Here is a 19,437-nt window from a genome sequence, read left to right on the forward strand (position 1 = left end):
GACAGCAGTTCATCTGAAGGCCAACTCCTAATCTGCCACAGTATCTTCCTCTGTGAAGCCTAACTCCTCAAAATCCCTCTCTCCCTGATTTCCTCCCTTGAACCTCTCCTATTTTAGTATGTTCCGCTTAATGTTATTTCCCCTCTCTCGTGTAAAGATGAAAAGTAAGTTAAGATGTTTTTTTTTTAAGAAAATATTTTAAAACTGTACAGAGGCAGTGTTCCCAGTGTTCCCAGTCCGAGGGGGAGCGCACAGCTCTGCTCTCTCAGGAGTGAGGAAGATACTCCACACGGATTCACCACAGCTCTTTATAAGGACAGAGGGAAAAAAGGCCTGTAGTCTATATTTAGACAGACTTTATTGGGCCTCTTGTCTATTTTTTTCCCCTCTGCTTCTGTCAGGAATCTCACCAAAGCCATGTGGGCGGGCATGCAGGCCTTTCTCTCCCTAAGAACAGAAGGTAGAGGGAGAATAATAATGATCTGGATAATAACAGAGCAGAAAGACAGTGTGAGAGAGAAAGAGGAGGAGAGAGAAAGAGAGAAAGAGGAGGAGGAGAGAGAAAGAGTCACTGTGGGTGTCACTGTGCCTCACATGTTGAGCGCTCTTCAAAGGCTGTCATCTAAATCCACATCAGTGTTCTGTGTCTGCCAGTGGCCTGGTGGGATGGAGGAAGTCAATACAGGGCACGTATTATCAGCCCCTAATGGGTCCTTCTACTGCCCCCTTGACAGCGTCTCTGCTCGGTTCCACCTCTTGGATTGTTTAGGCACCCTGGGGTGACTATAATTGTTTCAATTATATGCTAAAATGTGTTTGTGGTTTGTTTTTGTGCGCACACATCTCTGTGTGTACGACTTTCCTAGCCTGCCTCTCAGTGCGTTTTGATGCCATTAACTTAAACTTGCTCTACACATACCTCTTGTATCAGGCCTTATCTCCATCGCCACTCAAAAGCTTTGACCACTGCTGTCCAAACAGCGCTTTAATGTGGCGCCCGCAGGATACCTATTTTTCTTATCTCCCATGTAATCCCTTAGTGATTCTTACAAACTGCTGCTCTGTGTGGTTGAAACAGTAGACTACCAATGAGGGACACCCTGTCAGCTCAGGGGGCTCTCTCATAGGTCCAGAGCATAAGGGGGGAGGGATTTAATTATGATCATGTGCTGACAAGGACACATAGTGAACTAGGAGAGTTTAACAGTGGGTGAGACTCAGGAAGAACAACAATGAAAAGATACAGAAAGTAAATATGAACTAACTGATAATTCAGCGTCTGGTCGTTATCGCTGCATCTTAGCGATTCTATCTCTTGTATCGGTTGCCAGAGCAACCTGCATGTAGTTTCAAGGTTTGTCAAGCATTAGATGTGTCACCATGAGGTATGGTATGATGTAAGAACCCTATTGAACGTATAGTGGAGCAAAATCGAATATAATATGATGTTGTTGGTCTAGCCACTGTTGATTATATCCATATCTACTGCATATCAGACAGTCCAATAACCAGATTTAGTTCCTGTTGATATAAGCACCAACAACAGCTTACAAAGTAAACAGGAGGGTGTTGTCCTGTTCACATGTCGACCGTTGTTTCCTCTGCTGATCCCCTGAGAGTGAATGGCCCGTAGTGCTACCAGGCCATGAAGGGAAATGAGGGGGAAGTGGGGGAGACCCCCACATACTTCTTTAACACCTCTGGGTTCTAATAGTCATCTGAGCTGGATGGGAAAGAAAAAGTTTGGTTTGCATGTGCTGTCAGCCTCATCGGCGCCACACAGGGAGCTCCAACTGCCATGCAAATGAGATGCAAATAGATTGAAATGAGGGATGATAAAGAGCGGGTCAAAGGGTGAGGGTTACAGACAGTATGTTTACATCTGTCATGACATATGAGTCACAGTTACATCCACATGAGAAGAGCCTGTACCAGAGACACATGGTTAATAAGGGAGGCTGGATCTCTTCCTCTTGGTTAGAGAGAAAGACAGTAAAACAAGTGTGTGCGTGTGTCGTGTCAACATGTGTATTAGTGATTATTCTCTCCCGAATAAAATTTGAATGTCAGTTTACCTTAGCAGCAGCCGCACAGCTCTGAGAATGACAAACTGTGACATCACAATAGTAGAGGCAGTCATGGTGTGGACAATGGAAGCTCTGTGAGGCAGAGGAGCCGGGGCGTGGCCTATCTGGACAGAGGCTCCTCACACTGGAAGGACCACAGCAGCTGTCTGAACCACTGTGTGTCTCCCTGCCTTCACCCCACTCCCACTCTCTCTGTTTGCCTCAAACACTAGAACGTAGGGATGGAGGTGGAGTAGGAGGAGAGACCGAGAGAAAGAGATGGCTTGCACAGACAAAGACAAAGGTCCAATGGACAGAGAGCCCCTCTCTCTGTAGAGACACACGCAGGCACGTACAAACACGTTGACACACACAAACACAATATATTCATCCTCTCTTCAACACCACCACAACCCTCACACATGGTGCACACCGTTTGCCTCTTCCCTTCCTTGCCATTTAAACCTTGTGCCAGTGGAGCTGATCTGAGTTAGAGTAGTGTTTACCAGACCCTCCAAATGGAGTGCCATCCTCTTCAGACACCCATAAAGGTTTACTGGCCATAACAGAGAGGAGAGAATACACTCACTACTGAGCTCAATTTCACAAACACATTGAGAAGGAGGAGGTAATCTGTGACTGAGTAGAGCTCTGGTGTGAGGCAGGGTGAAGTTATGGCCTTGAAGATTCATGACAGGGTAGAACCACCTGTGTAGTAAAATGAGTCCTACTGGCATTTAAAGCCAATGCAATAAGTGTTCTTGCAAATAGTGGATGAGCATCATTGAGGGTGTATGAGCTCTGAATCAACATAAAGCCCTCCTGCCCTTCAGTTTATGAGTACAGAAAGGAACAAAAGCACACGGCACAATACAACCAACCAACAGCTATTCAGCATCTCATCACATTTTATCTCATTCACTTACACACACTCGTTGAATAGGTTTCAATAGCTCCATCTGTTTTTAAAGTTTAAATGATAGTCATTAGCATTATGAATTTGCTTAGAGGACACAGGTAGCAGCTTTACAAGCTTTACCAGCCTGGTCTCATAGACAGATGTAACATAGTAAATGTAAATCCGGGACACTCAAATTATTAAATCAAATCAAATTTTATTTGCCACATGTGCCGAATACAACAGGTGTAGTAGACCTCACAGTGAAATGTTTACTTACAAGCCCTTAACCAACAATGCAGTTTTAAGAAAAATACATTAAAAAATAGATACAAGTAACAAATAATTAAAGTCAGTGTGCGGGGGCAACGGTTAGTCGAGGTAATTGAGGTAATATGTACATGTAGGTAGAGTGACTATGCATAGATAATAACAGAGAGTAACAGCAGTGTAAAAGAGGGGGCAATGCAAATAGTCTGGGTAGCCATTTGATTAGATGTGCAGGAGTCTTATGGCTTGGGGGTAGAAGCGGTTTAGAAGCCTCTTGGACCTAGACTTGGCACTCTGGTACCGCTTGCTGTGCGTTTGCAGAGAGAACAGTCTATGAATAGGGTGGCTGGAGTCTTTCACAATTTTTAGGGTCTTCCTCTGACAGCACCTGGTATAGAGATCCTGGATGACAGAAAGCTTGGCCCCAGTGATGTACTGGGCCGTACTCACTAACCTCTATAGTGCCTTGCGGTCGGAGGCCGAGCAGTTGCCATACCAGGCAGTGATGCAACCTGTCAGGATGCTCTCGATGGTGCAGCTGTAGAAACTTTTGAGGATCTGAGGACCCATGCCAAATCTTTTCAGTCTCCTGAGGGGGAATCGGTTTTGTCGTGCCCTCTTCACGACTGTCTTGGTGTGCTTGGACCATGTTAGTTTGTTGGTGATGTGGACACCAAGGAACTTGAAGCTCTCAACCTGCTCCACTACAGCCCCGTCGATGAGAATGGGGGTGTGCTCGGTACTCCTTTTCCTGTAGTCCACAATCTTCTCCTTTGTCTTGATCACGTTGAGGGAGAGGTTGTTGTCCTGGCACCACACGGCCAGGTCTCTGACTTCCCTATAGGCTGTCTTGTCGTTGTCGGTGATCAGGCCTACCACTGTTATGTCGTCGGCAAACTAAATGATGGTGCTGGAGTCGGTCCTGGCGTTGCAGTCATGAGTGAACAGGGAGTACATTATGTTTAGTATGATATGTTATGTTTTGGTATGGTTGCATAAGACAGATGGTTACTTAACCCTTTCAGCTAACTTTTCCCATAACGCTATTATATTTAGCTAGGCCTACCTGTTTTTTTTGTTATGAATAAAAGTGTCATCGTATATTCCACATTTGCACAAGGCTACTACTAGGCTACTACTAGGCTACTACTAGGCTACTACAAGGCTACTACTAGGCTACTACTAGGCTACTTTTGCCTTCTTGCAATGCAATACTTAAACCACTAGAAACTGTGCACAAGCATGATCTAAAGTTTGGGGGAGGATAACCACATTCTCACATCAAGTTCAGTATTTATAAATGCTGACTTTTGCGTGAAAACTGGCGCATGTTTTGGGACATATATTTGTGGTTATGCAACGTTTATAAATGAGACCCCAGGTCTTCAGGTAGGCTACCATGAGGGCTGCCTCCTATACCAGTAGCTACTGTAGGCCTACTGACAATGCTGGAGTTTAAATAGCTTGTATTGTCTCATGTTATGGTATAAAAAAAAGTATCCAAGATTTGCACTACTTCACCAGCTGCGTAAGGCCCTGACATTTCCCCGGTGAGAGATCCCTGAATGACTGGGCTGAATACTTGCAAACTTTTTTATTTATAAAACCCTCTTAGGCCTCACTCCCCCTTATCTGAAATATCTAGTGCAGCCCTCATCCTCCACATACAACACCCGTTCTGCCAGTCACATTCTGTTAAAGGTCCCCAAAGCACACACATCCCTGGGTCGCTCCTCTTTTCAGTTCGCTGCAGCTAGCGACTGAAACGAGCTGCAACAAACACTCAAACTGGACAGTTTTATCTCAATCTCTTCATTCAAAGACTCAATCATGGACACTCTTACTGACAGCTGTGGCTGCTTTGTATGATGTATTGTTGTCTCGACCTTCTTGCCCATTGTGCTGTTGACTGTGCCCAATAATGTTTGTACCATGTTTTGTGCTGCTACCATGTTGTGTTGCTCCCATGCTGTGTTGTCATGTGTTGCTGCCTTGCTATGTTGTTGTCTTAGGTCTCTCTTTATGTAGTGTTGTGTTGTCTCTCTTGTTGTGATGTGTGTTTTGTCCTATATTTATAATGTATTTATTTAAACATTTGAATCCCAAGCCCCCGTCCCTGCAAGAGGCCTTTTGCGTTTTGATAGGCCATCATTGTAAATAAGAATTTAAATAAAAATAAATAAATAATATACTAGCTCCAGAGGGCAATGGCCATAGGATGAGAACCATGACCTTGCATAGTCATCCCACAGGGAGCCATTGGCAGTGAGAGTGAGATTACCCAGATTTTCTCTCTCCATGTCCATGAAAACATGGTTGAGATATGGATAGATATCAGTCTATCGTTGTACAAAAGCCAGAAATAAAACATGGTTGTAGGCTAGTGCATTGTTTCTCGAACCACATTAGAGAGGCTTTGTGCTTTTCTCCATATACGGAGATATGCTACTATGGGCATTGACCGCCACCTAGTGATCATAAACATACTGATCATAACATCAATTTCTGATACATTTTTTTCTACAGGAAACAATATTGCTACATAACATTGTAACAAGACAGCAACTTTGAGCAGAAGGCAACGCATCACAAATATCAGTTCTTCTTAGATTTCCGTAGATTAACCACTCATGAGATAAGCAAAGTCGTGCAGTAAATTAAATAGAAAGGTAATGTCACCTGAATGAAATGTAGTCCAAAAAAACGAATGTACTTTGCTTTGAGCAAAACGTTTGCCTATGTAGCCTAGCCCTCACACTGTCTTCATATGTCTCATATTCGCCATTGTTACAGTATGGAGACAGTGGGCTAGGCTGGCTAAACTGATAGCAGGGAGAAATGGCATTGCACAGGTGCAACCCTGCAAGCTGGAGAACGCACCATGTCCTATGAGGCGAGTGAAGTATGCACGAAAATTCGCTTTCTGACAACTCGTTTTTTCCGTACTGAAATGTCAGTAGACCTAAACATCAAGAAACCCCGTACGCAGAATAAGGTGAACGGACAATTAAACCTATTCCCGGGAAAAATGTTTTGTGCAATCGGGCAATCACTCCGATTATTGTAGCTTCACAATCATTGAGTGAAGCTGGGGTCTTTAGAAGCGTGGGTGTCTTGTAAACGAACAGCAAAATCACGAATACAGACGTGGCAGTGTGAGAAAGAGGTAGTTGATTTTTGTGTCTATCTATCAATGACAGGTTCATTTTTGTCATTTAGTATTTTTGGTTAGTCCTCCTGCTGTGTTAATCTGTGAATGTCACAGATATAGGCTGTTCAGAACTCGGCCAGTGTTCCACTGTCTGAAGTAGTAGGTGACAATAGTAGGTGTAACGTAACACTGCCTGGTCCAGGGTGTAAGAAACGTGACAGGTGTAGCCAAGCTGTCTCCACTCAGCAATTTGACCCACTTTATAGTCCACAATTTGACCCACTTTATAGTCCACTGCATCTAGTAAAGACACGTTGCATGCACCAATCAACTGTCTCGCATTAGATGAACAGTGGATGTAAACATTTGAATGGATATGACATGTTTGTAATTATGCATTGGGTATTATAGTTTCCATAATTGAAACCTCACAATAACCTGTGAATTATTTGTACAGTTACTATGGCAAACTGATCAGGCCAAACAGAGACTTAAAGAACAGTACAAACTGGAAACAACATGATATAGGGAGTAGAGACCATGGGCTCCTGGGCCAGTGTCTCTTTGGAGGGCCCCAAGCCCAGAAAGTGTGTCCATCCGGGGCAGAGGCCGTATGGATATCAGCACACTGATGGAAGCCCAACACCATGCATTGACAGTGGTGTGGGAAATCATCTGTAATCATCTGTCTGTCAAAGATAAGGAACATACACACAGCCACATTTCAACTAATAGGGGTTTCTGCTACAGTGCAGCATTTCTTTTCCACTGGACTCAGCAGCAGATATAATATAAGCTATGGGTGTTCTGTATGGCTTACACTCTCAGTAGATTCAGCCTTTGTGTGTATACCGTATGTATGTATAAAGACAGTTGGATAAGTCATGAGGTCACACTTGAAAATGTCAGATGGTTGAATGTTTGAATACAGAGGTTAGGCATTAACATTTCAAATCAAATCAAAGTTTATTTGTCACGTGCGCCGAATACAACAGGTGTAGACCTTACAGTGAAATGCTTACTTACAGGCTCTAACCAATAGTGCAAAAAAGGTGTTAGGTGAACAATAGGTAAGTAAAGAAATAAAACAACAGTTAAAAGACAGGCTATATACAGTAGCGAGGCTATAAAAGTAGTGAGGCTACATACAGACACCGGTTAGTCAGGCTGGTTGAGGTAGTATGTACATGTAGATATGGTTAAAGTGACTATGCATATATGATGAACAGAGAGTAGCAGTAGCGTAAAAGAGGGGTTGGCGGGTGGTGGGTGGCGGGACACAATGCAGATAGCCCGGTTAGCCGATGTGCGGGAGCACTGGTTGGTCGGCCCAATTGAGGTAGTATGTACATGAATGTATAGTTAAAGTGACTATGCATATATGATAAACAGAGAGTAGCAGCAGTGTAAAAAGAGGGGTTGGGGGGGGGACACACAATGCAAATAGTCCGGGTAGCCATTTGAATACCTGTTCACGAGTCTTATGGCTTGGGGGTAAAAACTGTTGAGAAGCCTTTTTGTCCTAGACTTGGCACTCCGGTACTGCTTGCTATGCGGTAGTAGAGAGAACAGTCTATGACTGGGGTGGCTGGGGACTTTGACAATTTTTAGGGCCTTCCTCTGACACCGCCTGGTATAGAGGTCCTGGATGGCAGGAAGCTTGGCCCCAGTGGTGTACTGGGACATACTCACTACCCTCTGTAGTGCCTTGCGTTTGGAGGCCGAGCAGTTTCCATACCAGGCAGTGATGCAACCAGTCAGGATGCTCTCGATGGTGCAGCTGAAGAACGTTTTGAGGATCTGAGGACCCATGCCAAATCTTTTCAGTCTCCTGAGGGGGAATAGGCATCGTTGTGACCTCTTCACGACTGTCTTGGTGTGTTTGGACCATGTGGACACCAAGGAACTTGAAGATCTCAACCTGCTCCCCTGCAGCCCCGTCGATGAGAATGGGGGTGTGCTTACCCCTCCTTTTCCTGTAGTCCATGATCATCTCCTTTGTCTTGATCACATTGAGGGAGAGGTTGTTATCCTGGCACTACACTGCCAGGTCTCTGACGTCATCTCTATAGGCTGTCTCATCGTTGACGGTGATCAGGCCTACCACTGTTGTGTCGTCGGCAAACTTAATGATGGTGTTGGAGTCGCGCTTGGCCGTGCAGTCATGGATGGACAGGGAGTAAAGGAGGGGTCTGAGCACGCACCCCTGAGGGGCCCACGTGTTGAGGATCAGCGTGGCAGATGTGTTGTTACCTACCCTTACCACCTGGGGGCGGGCCGTCAGGAAGTCCAGGATCCATTTGCAGAGGGAGGTGTTTAGTCCCAGAGTCCCTAGCTTAGTGATGATCTTTGAGAGCACTATGGTGTTGAACTCTGAGCTGTAGTCAATGAATAGCATTCTCACGTAGGTGTTCCTTTTGTCCAGGTGGGAAAGGGCAGTGTGGAGTGCAATAGAGATTGCGTGATCTGTTGGGGTGGTATGAAAATTGGAGTGGGTCTAGTGTTTCTGGGATAATGGTGTTGATGTGAGCCATGACCAGCCTTTTAAAGCACTTCATGGCTACAGACGTGAGTGCTACAGGTCGGTAGTCATGTAGGCAGGTTACCTTGGTGTTCTTGGTTACTAGGACTATGGTGGTCTGCTTGAAACATGTTGGTATTACAGACTCGGTCAGGGACAGGTTGAAAATGTCAGTGAAGACACTTGCCAGTTGGTCAGCGCATGCTTGGAGTACATGTCCTGGTAATCCGTCTGGCCCTGCGGCCTTGCGAATGTTGACCTGTTTAAAGGTCTTACTCACATCGGCTACGGAGAGCGTGATCACACAGCCGTCCGGAACAGCTGGTGCTCTCATGCATGCATTCAGGGTTGCTTGCCTCAAAGCGAGCATAAAAGGCATTTAGCCCATCTGGTAGACTCGTGTCACTGGGCAGCTAGCTCGTGGCTGTTCTTCCCTTTGTAGTACGTAATAGTTTGCAAGCCCTGCCACATCCGACGAGCGTCAGAGCCGGTGTAGTAGGATTCAATCTTAGTCCTGTATTGACGCTTTGCCTGTTTGATGGTTCGGTGGAGGGCATAGCGAGATTTGTTATAAGCGTCCGGGTTAGAGCCCCGCTCCTTGAAAGCGGCAGCTCTACCCTTTAGCTCTGTGCTGATGTTGCCTGTAATCCATGGCTTCTGGTTGGGTTATGTACGTACGGTCACTGTAGGGATGACTTCATCGATGTACTTATTGATGAAGCCTGTGACTGATGTGGTGTACTCCTCAATGCCATCGGAAGAATCCCGGAACATATTCCAGTCTGTGCTAGCAAAACAGTCCTGTAGTTTAGCATCTGCGTCATCTGACCACTTCCGTGTTAAGCGAGTCACTGGTACTACCTGCTTTAGTTTTTGCTTGTAAGCAGGAATCAGGAGGATATAGTAATGGTCAGATTTGCCATTTGGAGGACGAGGGAGAGCTTTGTACGCATCTCTGTGTGTGGAGTAAAGGTGGTCTAGTTTTTTTCCTCTGGTTGCACATATAACATTCTGGTAGAACTTAGATAAAAATGGATTTAAGTTTAAAGACTGGCAACCAATAAATCTCACTCGGAGGCTGTGTGTGTGGGTGTTTGAGTGAGAAAGACAGAGGCAACCAGTAAAAGCACAACTCCATTCATTATCGACACATTGTGCCGACACCAAAGATCCATTCCAGACTCTGACGTCAGGAGGACTTTGAGAGTTCGGTGTTAGCCAGACTACCTCTGCCCCGAATAAGAGGTTATACAGATGTTCTCTCTTGCTCTCTGTCTATAGGCAAGAGGGAGGTGCCTCAGTATGTGGGGGTCAACCTCCTTGTTGAGGGCTCTCAGATAAAATGGTCCGCCGTCATCCTAAAAAAACATCCAATTCCCCAGAGTCTCGAACCAGACGGCATCACCAAAGCAAGGACAACGAGGCTGTGGCAGAGAAACCCAAGCCGGCCTCTTCTAAGAGGTGCCTGAAGGCTGCTGGCCAGAGAGTCCTGGAGGTTGCATCGCCTGAGCCTTGTCAACTCCCTCCATCTGCCACCCAGTCCCATACCATGGACTGCTGGTAGAGACCCCGGGTTATAAGGCCCCAGAGTTATAAGCCCCCTGCTGCCCCTGATAGTTACAAAAGCCGTTTCCTTCCTCTGGAGGTCATCAACCTTCAAGACCCAGACAAGGAGCCCCCTGCCCTGCTTGTGCCCACTCCTCTGGTACCCCATGCTGGGATCAGGTTCCAGAACATCTCCAGGCACAAGAACCTCACCCATAGGGTGATCAGGACCATATGTGTATGGAGGGGAACTTACAAGAGCTCCTGACAGAGGGGGGTATTGGACTACTGTTGCCTAATGTTTTAAGCAGTTTTTTGCACTCAGCCATTGTAGGCCTACCTCATTATAATAAAGTCAGGATTGAATCCACTTAGCTAGATTGTTTAGCATTTCTGTATAATACTGTCATTTAGATAACAGTGTATGCTGCTACAGTGTAGCCTTTGTCCGACTTGTTGACGCTGCTGCTTGCGTCAACCGCTGACGTCACAGTTCTATACAGGACTTCGCGTGCGTCCACGTTGTGGAACGTGCGCGCAGCTGATCTTTCTTTACTTGCCAGGAAAAGATGGCAGCGTCCGTGTGCCGAGTCGGGAGCACGGTGGGTCGAGCCCTAGCCAAAGCACGTAGCGTAAGTATTCAGGAACATCTTGGTATTTGAGGGGTCTGTAAGGAAAATAACGTTGTTGGTTGGTATCTGCATTTCCTTCACCACAGCGAAAAAAAGTAGGCCCCTGTGTAGGCTGTAGCAGAGGTATGTCTCTGGCTGTAGCTCGTTAGCGAGCTATCTTGGCTGTGTAACCAGACAAAGTGATAACTAGCCGGTAAACATTATATTGGCAGGAAAGGCGCAACACATCACTGTAGATTACGTAATATGAGTGGAAATGTTGACATCATGTTAGTTAACCTATACCTGCGTTTATTCGATTTTAAGAACTAACCCAAGGTCATTTGGACCATCTTCCGCGTTGTCCTTAGCTATTCGCCCAATCGTTAAGTTAACCAGTTAGCTAGCAGATGTTGGTTACCTCTTGTCCAGATAAATGATGACAGTATATTTTAGTAGTCGACCAGTTGCGTTGCTGACTGGTAATCACATTCCACTGGCCATATGTTAATTTGAGCTCGCTAGAAAGTCATTATATGATCTTGGCTAACTATGAAGTTTATTTTGACTGCAAACTGTAGTGGGCTGTTATGCTAGCTAACCGGTGAAGTGTTTTCTTGACGGACCCTCACTTCAGATAAAAAAAATAGCCCCTCACTGTTACCTCCAACGTATTAGCTAGCAAGGTCGACAGGCTGTACGTGTAAATTGGTAGCTATCACTTATTGTGGGATCAAGTCAGCAGATCACCCCACAAGCACTTTCTCTTGTCCATTTAACATTTTTATTGGCCATGATGACATTGAGTTGGAAAAATTCATATTTTGCTGACTCTATATCCCATTACTACAAATTATTTCAGCAATTTCATACATGGAATCCGTACACCAGCTGTAGTCTTTATCAACACAACCAAATTAATTTGCTGAAGAATCTCTTCACAGCTGACTATCCTCTCCCTCTAGCCCATCCTGCTGTCTCTACGGCGTGGCCAGGCGACGGTGACCTACGCCCAGAGCCTTCTAGGAGCTCCGGAGACCCGTCTCACTGCCCTGGACAATGGCCTGAGGATCGCATCCGAGGAGACTGGACATGGCACATGCACTGTAAGGACCTCTGCTGTGTCATTGATTATACAATCTAAGTACTGTTCATGATGGTTTTGGGAAACATTGCGTAATACAGTCACATTTCAGATGAACCTGGCTGTCTATTTGTTTGCGCAGCACGGTATAAGTTCCACCTGTACTCTCTCTCAGGTTGGGTTGTGGATCAACTGTGGAAGTCGCTACGAGACTGAGAAGAACAATGGAGCTGGGTTCTTCCTGGAGCATATGGCTTTCAAGGTACATAACAGCTGTGACATCTACCTTGAGTCTCATAAGGGATTTCACACTTAACTACTGCACCAGACTGGCCCAAAAGCATTTGACACTTTTCTGTTCCCTCCCTTTTCCCTTTGTTTCTTTTCCCCAGGGGACAAAGAAGCACTCCCAGATGGCCCTGGAGCAGCAGGTGGAGTCCATGGGTGCTCACCTGAGTGCATACACTTCCCGGGAGCACACTGCCTACTACATGAAGACCCTGGCCAAGGACCTGCCCAAAGGTGTGCCAACCAGACACCTGCAGACACAATGAGACAGGAATAAGGAATGGAGACTGTTTATAAGATGTGATAATTCAGTGTTGTGTATGTGGGGTGGGGTTCTTATAAGCCCCTGGTCATAGAGAGGGAGTGTTTGTGTATATACAGTGCATTCGGGAAGTATTCAGACCCATCACCTTTAACACATTTTGTTACATTACAGCCTTATTCTAAAACTGATCATTGTTTTTTCCCCTCATCAGCTCTACACACAACCCATAATGACAAAGAAAAAACTGTTTTTGAGACAATCACATAAGTATTCAGACCCTTTACTCAGTACTTCGTTGGAGCACCTTTGGCAGCGATCCTCTCAAGCTCTGTCAGTTTGGATGGGAAGCGTCACGGCAGCTATTTTCAGGTCTCTCCAGAGATGTGGCTGGCTGGGCCACTTAAGGACATTCAGAGACTTGTCCTGAGGACACTCCTGCGTTTGATAGACTGTGCTTAGTGTCGTTGTCCTTTTGGAAGGTGAAACTTTGCCCCAGTCTGAGGTCCTGAGCGCTCTGGAGCAGGTTTTCATCAAGGATCTCTCTGTACTTTGCTCCGTTCATCTTTACCTTGACTAGTCTCCTAGTCCCTGCCGCTGAAAAACATCCCCACAGCAAAATGCTGCCACCACCAAGCTTCACCGTAGGGATGGTGCCAGGTTTCCTCCAGATGTGATGCTTGGCATTCAGGCCAAATAGTCAATCCTGGTTTCATCAGACCAGAGGATCTTGTTTCTTATGGTCTGAGAGTCCTTTACGTGCCTTTTGGCTAATTCCAAGCGGGTTGTCGTGCCTTTTACTGAGGAGTGGCATCCGTCTGGCCACTCTACCATAAAGGCCTGATTGACAACATCTCTGCAGCACTCCACCAATCTGGAAGGTTCTCCCATCTCCACAGAGGAACTCTGGAGTTCTGTCAGTGACCATTGGGTTCTTGGTCACCTCCTTGACCAAGGCCCTTCTTGTATTCTTGGGGACCTTGAACGCCGCAGAAATGTTTTTGTACCCTTTCCCAGATCTGTGCCTCGACACAATCCTGTCTCGGCGCTCTACAGACAATTCCTTTGACCTCATGGCTTGGTTTTTGCTTTGACATGCACTGTCAACTGTGGGACCTTATATAGACAGATGTGTGCCTTTCCAAATCATGTGCAATCAATTGAATTTACAACAGGTGGACTCCAATCAAGTTGTAGAAACATCTCAAGAATGATCAATGGAAACAGGATGCACTTGAGCTCAATTTCGAGTCTCATAGCAAAGGGTCTGAATACTTTTTGAAAAAACTGCTCTTGCTAGGTTATTATTGGGTATTGTGTGTAGATTGAGGTAAACATGTAATTTTATCAATTTTAGAATAAGACTAACGTAACAAAATGTGGAAAACATGAAGGGGTCTGGATACTTTCCGAATCCACTGTAGTTGTAAAGCACCTGTTGCCTTTTGGTCAATTATACTGAACAAAATAAACGCAACAATTAACAATTTGACAGTTACAGTTTGTAAGGAAATCAGTCAATTGAAATTAATTAATTAGGCCCTCATCTATGGATTTCACATGACTGTGCAGGGGCGCAGCCATTTGAGGGCAAAGGCCTACCCACTTGGCAGCCAGGCCCAGCCAATCAGAATGAGTTTCTCCACAAAGGGGCTTTATTAAACAAATGCTCATCACCCCTCCCACCCCCCTCAGACAGTCCCACAGGTGATGTAGCTGGATGTGGCAGTCCAGGTCTGTGGTTGTGAGGCCGGTTGGACTCCCTGCCAAGTTCTCTAAAACAACTTTGGAGGCAGTTTATGGTAGTGAAATTAACATTACATTCTCTGGCAACAGCTCTAGTTGACATTCCTGCAGTCAGCATGCCAGTTGCACCCTCCTTCAACTTCAGACACCTATGGCATTGTGTTGTGACATCTGCACATTTTAGAGAGGCCTTTTATTGTCCCCAGTACAAGGTGCACCGGTGTAATGATCACGCTGTTTAATCCGCTTCTTGATATGCCACACCTGCCAGGTGGATGGGTTACATTGGCAAAGGAAAAATGCTCACTAATAGGGATGTAAACAAATTTGTGCGTATGGAACATTTCTGAGATATATTATTTCAGCTCGTGAAACATGGGACCAACACTTTACATGTTGTGTTTATATTTTTGTTCAGTATAGTTTACTGTGCATGTCCTCTAGTTATTGTCGTGGCTATATATATATATGTGTGTGTGTACTGAATCAGTACTCTATTCCCAGCGGTGGCGCTGTTATCTGAGGTGCTGCAGAGCAATGCCCTGAGCGAGGCTGACATTGAGCAGCAGAGGAGTGTAGTGCTGAAAGAGCTGGAGGAGGTGGAGGGCAGTCTGCAGGACGTGTGTCTGGACCTGCTGCACGCTACAGCTTTCCAGGGCACCCCCTTAGGACACAGTGTTCTGGGGCCATCCCAAAACGCCAGGTACACACACACTGAGCCTACCAGGGAATCTTATTGGGTCAGAGCATGCTAGGGCCAAGCCAAAACACTAGGGAAAGTCCCACATACCCGTTACAGCATCCTGTTACATTTCACAGCGTTCCGAGTTAGTTTTGATCTGTCTCTTCCCTTCAGGACTTTGAGTCGACAGGATCTGGTAGATTTCATCAGGAGCCACTACAAGGCCCCGCGCATGGTGCTGGCAGCTGCTGGAGGTATGTCTCCCATACATTAACACTGCCATGTTAAGGCTGTGTAGAGAGGTATAATATGCAAATACAAACCGGCCCTGATTGATTGTTTTGTGTGTGTGTAATGTCGTCCTTGTTTGTAATGGCTCACTGCCTGTCTCCTGTGTAGGTGTGACTCACGAGGAGCTGGTTGAGTTGGCCAAGCAGCACTTCAGTGGCGTTTCCTTTGAGTACGAGGATGATGCTGTGCCTGTTCTGTCCCCCTGCCGCTTCTCTGGCAGCGAGGTGAGGAACGCTCCGGTCTCTGTCTGAATTTACCGATGTCTGAACAAGGGCACAGGCATCCCATCAGAGGGTTTATTCTGTCACTTCCACCCCCTTTCCGTGATTACAATCTTGTCTCATTGCTGGAACTCCCCAATGAGAGAGAGAGAGAGACTCTAATACGACCCGCCAAACCGTGCTTCTTGACACCCGCTCGCTTAACCCGGAAGCCGGCTGCTTCAATGTGACGGAGGAAACACCGTTTAGCTGATGACCGAAGTCAGCCTGCAGGCGCCCGGCCCGCCACAATGAGTCGACTAGGGCGTGATGAGCCAAGTAAAGCCCCCGGCCAAACCCTCCACTAACCTGGACAACGCTGGGACAATTGTGGGACTCCCGGTCACGGCCGGTAATGGGATGGAACCCCAGGCTGTAGTGATGCAGTGCCTTATACCGCTGCGCCACTCGGGAGGCCCGGAGCTTTTCTTCTTTGTTCTGTTAAGAATGTTCATATTGTTAACCCTGCGTTGTCTCCCTCTTTGTAGATCCGCATGCGTGATGACGATATGCCCCTGGCACACATTGCCATCGCCGTGGAGGGTGCCAGTGCCGCCAGCCCAGACATAGTGCCTCTCATGGTGGCCAACTCCATCATTGGCAGCTATGACATCACTTTCGGTGGTGGAAAGCACCTGAGCAGTCGCCTGGCTCGTCTAGCCTCAGAGGAGAGTCTGTGCCACAGCTTCCAGGCCTTCCACTCCTCCTACAGTGACACTGGTCTGCTGGGCATCTACTTTGTCACTGACAAACACCACATCGACGACATGATGCACTGGTCACAGAACGCATGGTTAGTTGGGATTTACAATACGTACACTCAAGCGCTACACATGGATGCAGTCCTCGTCGAACACTTGTCCTCAGCCTGTGTATTTTTAAATTTGATGGTATTGACCCACCTTTTTCCTTTCTCTCCCTGAAGGATGAACTTGTGCACCACAGTGACAGAGAGTGACATTGCCAGAGCCAAGAATGCCCTCAAGGCCAGCCTGGTGGGACAGCTCAACGGTAAGATCTTTACCTCATGTAGCCCATAAGAAACTTCAATGGACATTTCAGAAATGTTCTCATCTCCAACACCACACCAGCATCAACATGTAAAAAAAAAAAAAAAAAGAATGGCGCATTTGTTTTGTATTGAAAGAGGAAAATGTGTGTTTCCAATGACATCGGTATGCATCATGTGATTTTAACCAATTGTGAGTAGGTGTTGCCTACTAATTGGTTGATTTAATTAGAAACACTCATCTTCCTCTTACTACAAAACATAGAAATGTGCTGTTTTTTCCCGTTTTAATGTTGGTGTGGTACTGGAGATGACATGGTGAACTAGTACTCCTTGGTCCCCACTAACACTGCCTTACTGCTCTCCTGTAGGAACGACACCGATATGTGATGACATCGGCAGACATGTCCTGAACTACGGCCGCCGTATCCCTCTGGCCGAGTGGGACGTCCGCATCAACGTGAGTACAACCCCCTTCACTGCACCACACATACGGCTGTTACACCCTCCTACCACCTAGAGGGTGCTATTTCTGCGTCTCTTTCTTCCAAACCGACCCCCACTGCGTTCACCCACATTCTTCCTACCATCTCTGTCCCCCCCTCAGGCTGTGACGCCCAAGATGGTGCGTGACGTCTGCTCCAAATACATCTATGACAAGTGTCCCGCCGTTTCTGCTGTTGGTAAGTTACCACAAGGGATGTTGACTTAAATCGGTTAGCTGCCGAAAAATATAATAAAACATGCTTATCGGTCTCTAGGTTTTTTAAAACCTTATCACATGCGCACAGCTTACAGAGCCTAGTTTGAGAAACGGAATAGCCTATCACCTGTCAGAGACGGCACAAGAGCAGCTCCTCAAAAAGCCGGTACAGGAGTGAAACGTGCTTTCGTAAGCCCAGTCATTGCGCAACAAATAACTATTCTAAATGCAATCGAGTGTAACTGTTGATGGCCATGATTTTAGAGCTACTTTATTTCTCCATCTCAACACATAATTAAAGCACACCTCCCATTCGTGTGCGTAGACCATAGTCAGCGGGAGGCTATCAGCGCGTCACACGCCACTTTGCAATGTGACCTTGAGGCAGTAGAATTGTTTGAAACCTGAACGTTTTACTTTAGTTCATAGAGGCAATTCTTACTTTGCTTCAAAGTAGCCTTGCCAAAATCCAAGTGGGACATATTGTTAATTGGAGGCAATTATTTGATAAAGTCTTCCTCTTGACATTAACTAGCAATTCTTTCCTGTTCTATTGGTTTTCATATCAACTTATTTTTGTTGTCCAGAAGCACAATCCTAGTCATATTAACAACTCATTGTAGTTGTTGCTATTAGAATCCCTCTGTTTCTGAGATTTCTAATATGGAATCGCTCGCATTAGGTTTAATTTAACCTTTATTTTAACTAGGCAAGTCAGTTAAGAACAAATTCTTATTTTATAATGACTGCCTACCCTGGCCAAACCCGGGTGACGCCGGGCCAATTGTGCGCCTCCCTATCGGACTCCCGATCACGGCCGGTTGTGATACAGCCCGGGATTGAATCAGGGCCTGTAGTGACGTCTACTAGCACTGAGATGCAGTGCCTTAGACCGCTGCACTACTCGGGAGCCTTGGGTGCGCTGTTCAGAACAGTGTTTGCCCGCTATTGCATTTTGGCAAATGTTTGAATGTTAAATTGGCTGCTTCATTACAGGAGGTGGATGTTAAATAATAGGCTATAGTCTTTTGACTAAGACAATAGGCTTGTTATTGTTGCATGTTTCCATTAAGCTCTTAATGAAAAATGTCAGTTCCTTGTATGCATGCATAGTTTGTTGATCACTATTTTACCTTGGAAAAAAATTAAGTTTGACCTGTTAATGATGGTCGGTCATTCGGCAGAAAAATTGACAGAAATTTGCATCCCTAGTTACCACACATCAGTATTCCTTCCAAGCAGCCTTTGCACCTTTATCCTCTTGTCTAGGATAGAGTCTGGAAGTCCAGACTCTATCCTTCTCTCATCTGTCTTTCTCTCTGTTGTACAGGCCCTATTGAGCAGCTGCCTGACTACAACAGGATGCGCAGTGCCATGTACTGGCTCCGCTTCTAAGATCCCCCATAGTGTTGCTACGCTCCTCCACTTCCATACTCCTCCCATCACTGCAAGAGTAAAGAACCGAGAACTGCCTCAGCTCATTAGCACAGACCAGTATGGACTCCAGGCCTTCTCTCCATCTCTCCTCTCACTACTTCAGTTCTAGTTGGTTATGAGGGAGAGAACCATGGTGTGTTGAGGGTGTGCATAAGTTGAGTGTTCTATTTCCTTGTATTTGTCACTGATGATCTTGAAAGATTGTAATACAGAAGATTGTTAGTATCACTGAGCCTTTTCAGGCACCTGGTACTGCTCTGGAGAACAGAGGGGGACACCTGAACACATCCAGTGACGCATATACTGTACAATCATAGCACTGTACAACCAGTTGTGGAGAAGTATTTATGAATTGAGGTAATGTTTTGTTTCTGTCCTATTGTACATAAACTCATTCTGACATTCAAGTAAAACATGTTTGTGAGTCATTGTCCCACACAGAATTAGATTAGTAAGAATTAACATGTTATGATCTATCCTTGTTTTTGTATCAAATGGCATAATTCCAGTATTTAGTTCTTGTTCTAATTCAGCCACAATAGTTGGGTTAAAACTCCTGTTCCTCTGACTTGAGCTGCAGGGACCACTTCTACCCACCAGAGGGACAAGATCA

The 19,437-nt window shown here is 45.8% G+C and overlaps 1 protein-coding gene across 1 annotated transcript; it reads left to right on the top strand.

Annotated features, from left to right (window-relative positions):
- The first annotated feature begins 10,950 nt into the window (after window positions 1-10,950).
- On the top strand, window positions 10,951-19,231 carry LOC120065080 (cytochrome b-c1 complex subunit 1, mitochondrial-like). The gene is made up of 12 exons (XM_039015787.1): window positions 10,951-11,083; window positions 12,028-12,168; window positions 12,322-12,408; window positions 12,539-12,668; window positions 14,947-15,145; window positions 15,299-15,378; window positions 15,524-15,639; window positions 16,164-16,468; window positions 16,601-16,686; window positions 17,056-17,144; window positions 17,292-17,367; window positions 18,718-19,231. The coding sequence occupies exons 1-12, from the start codon at window positions 11,021-11,023 to the stop codon at window positions 18,780-18,782; spliced, it is 1,437 nt and encodes a 478-aa protein (XP_038871715.1). The 5' UTR covers window positions 10,951-11,020; the 3' UTR covers window positions 18,783-19,231.
- The last annotated feature ends 206 nt before the right edge of the window (window positions 19,232-19,437 follow it).

This window comes from Salvelinus namaycush, chromosome 20 (assembly GCF_016432855.1).
Source record: "Salvelinus namaycush isolate Seneca chromosome 20, SaNama_1.0, whole genome shotgun sequence".
In the NCBI taxonomy this organism is placed as follows: Eukaryota; Metazoa; Chordata; class Actinopteri; order Salmoniformes; family Salmonidae; genus Salvelinus; species Salvelinus namaycush.

Coding starts and splice junctions, on each gene's coding strand:
- LOC120065080 (XM_039015787.1), top strand. CDS start 11,021: ATGGCAGCGTCCGTGTGCCGAGTCGGGAGCACGGTGGGTCGAGCCCTA. Junction 11,084..12,027: donor CCCTAGCCAAAGCACGTAGC/GTAAGTATTCAG, acceptor CTCTCCCTCTAG/CCCATCCTGCTGTCTCTACG. Junction 12,169..12,321: donor CTGGACATGGCACATGCACT/GTAAGGACCTCT, acceptor ACTCTCTCTCAG/GTTGGGTTGTGGATCAACTG.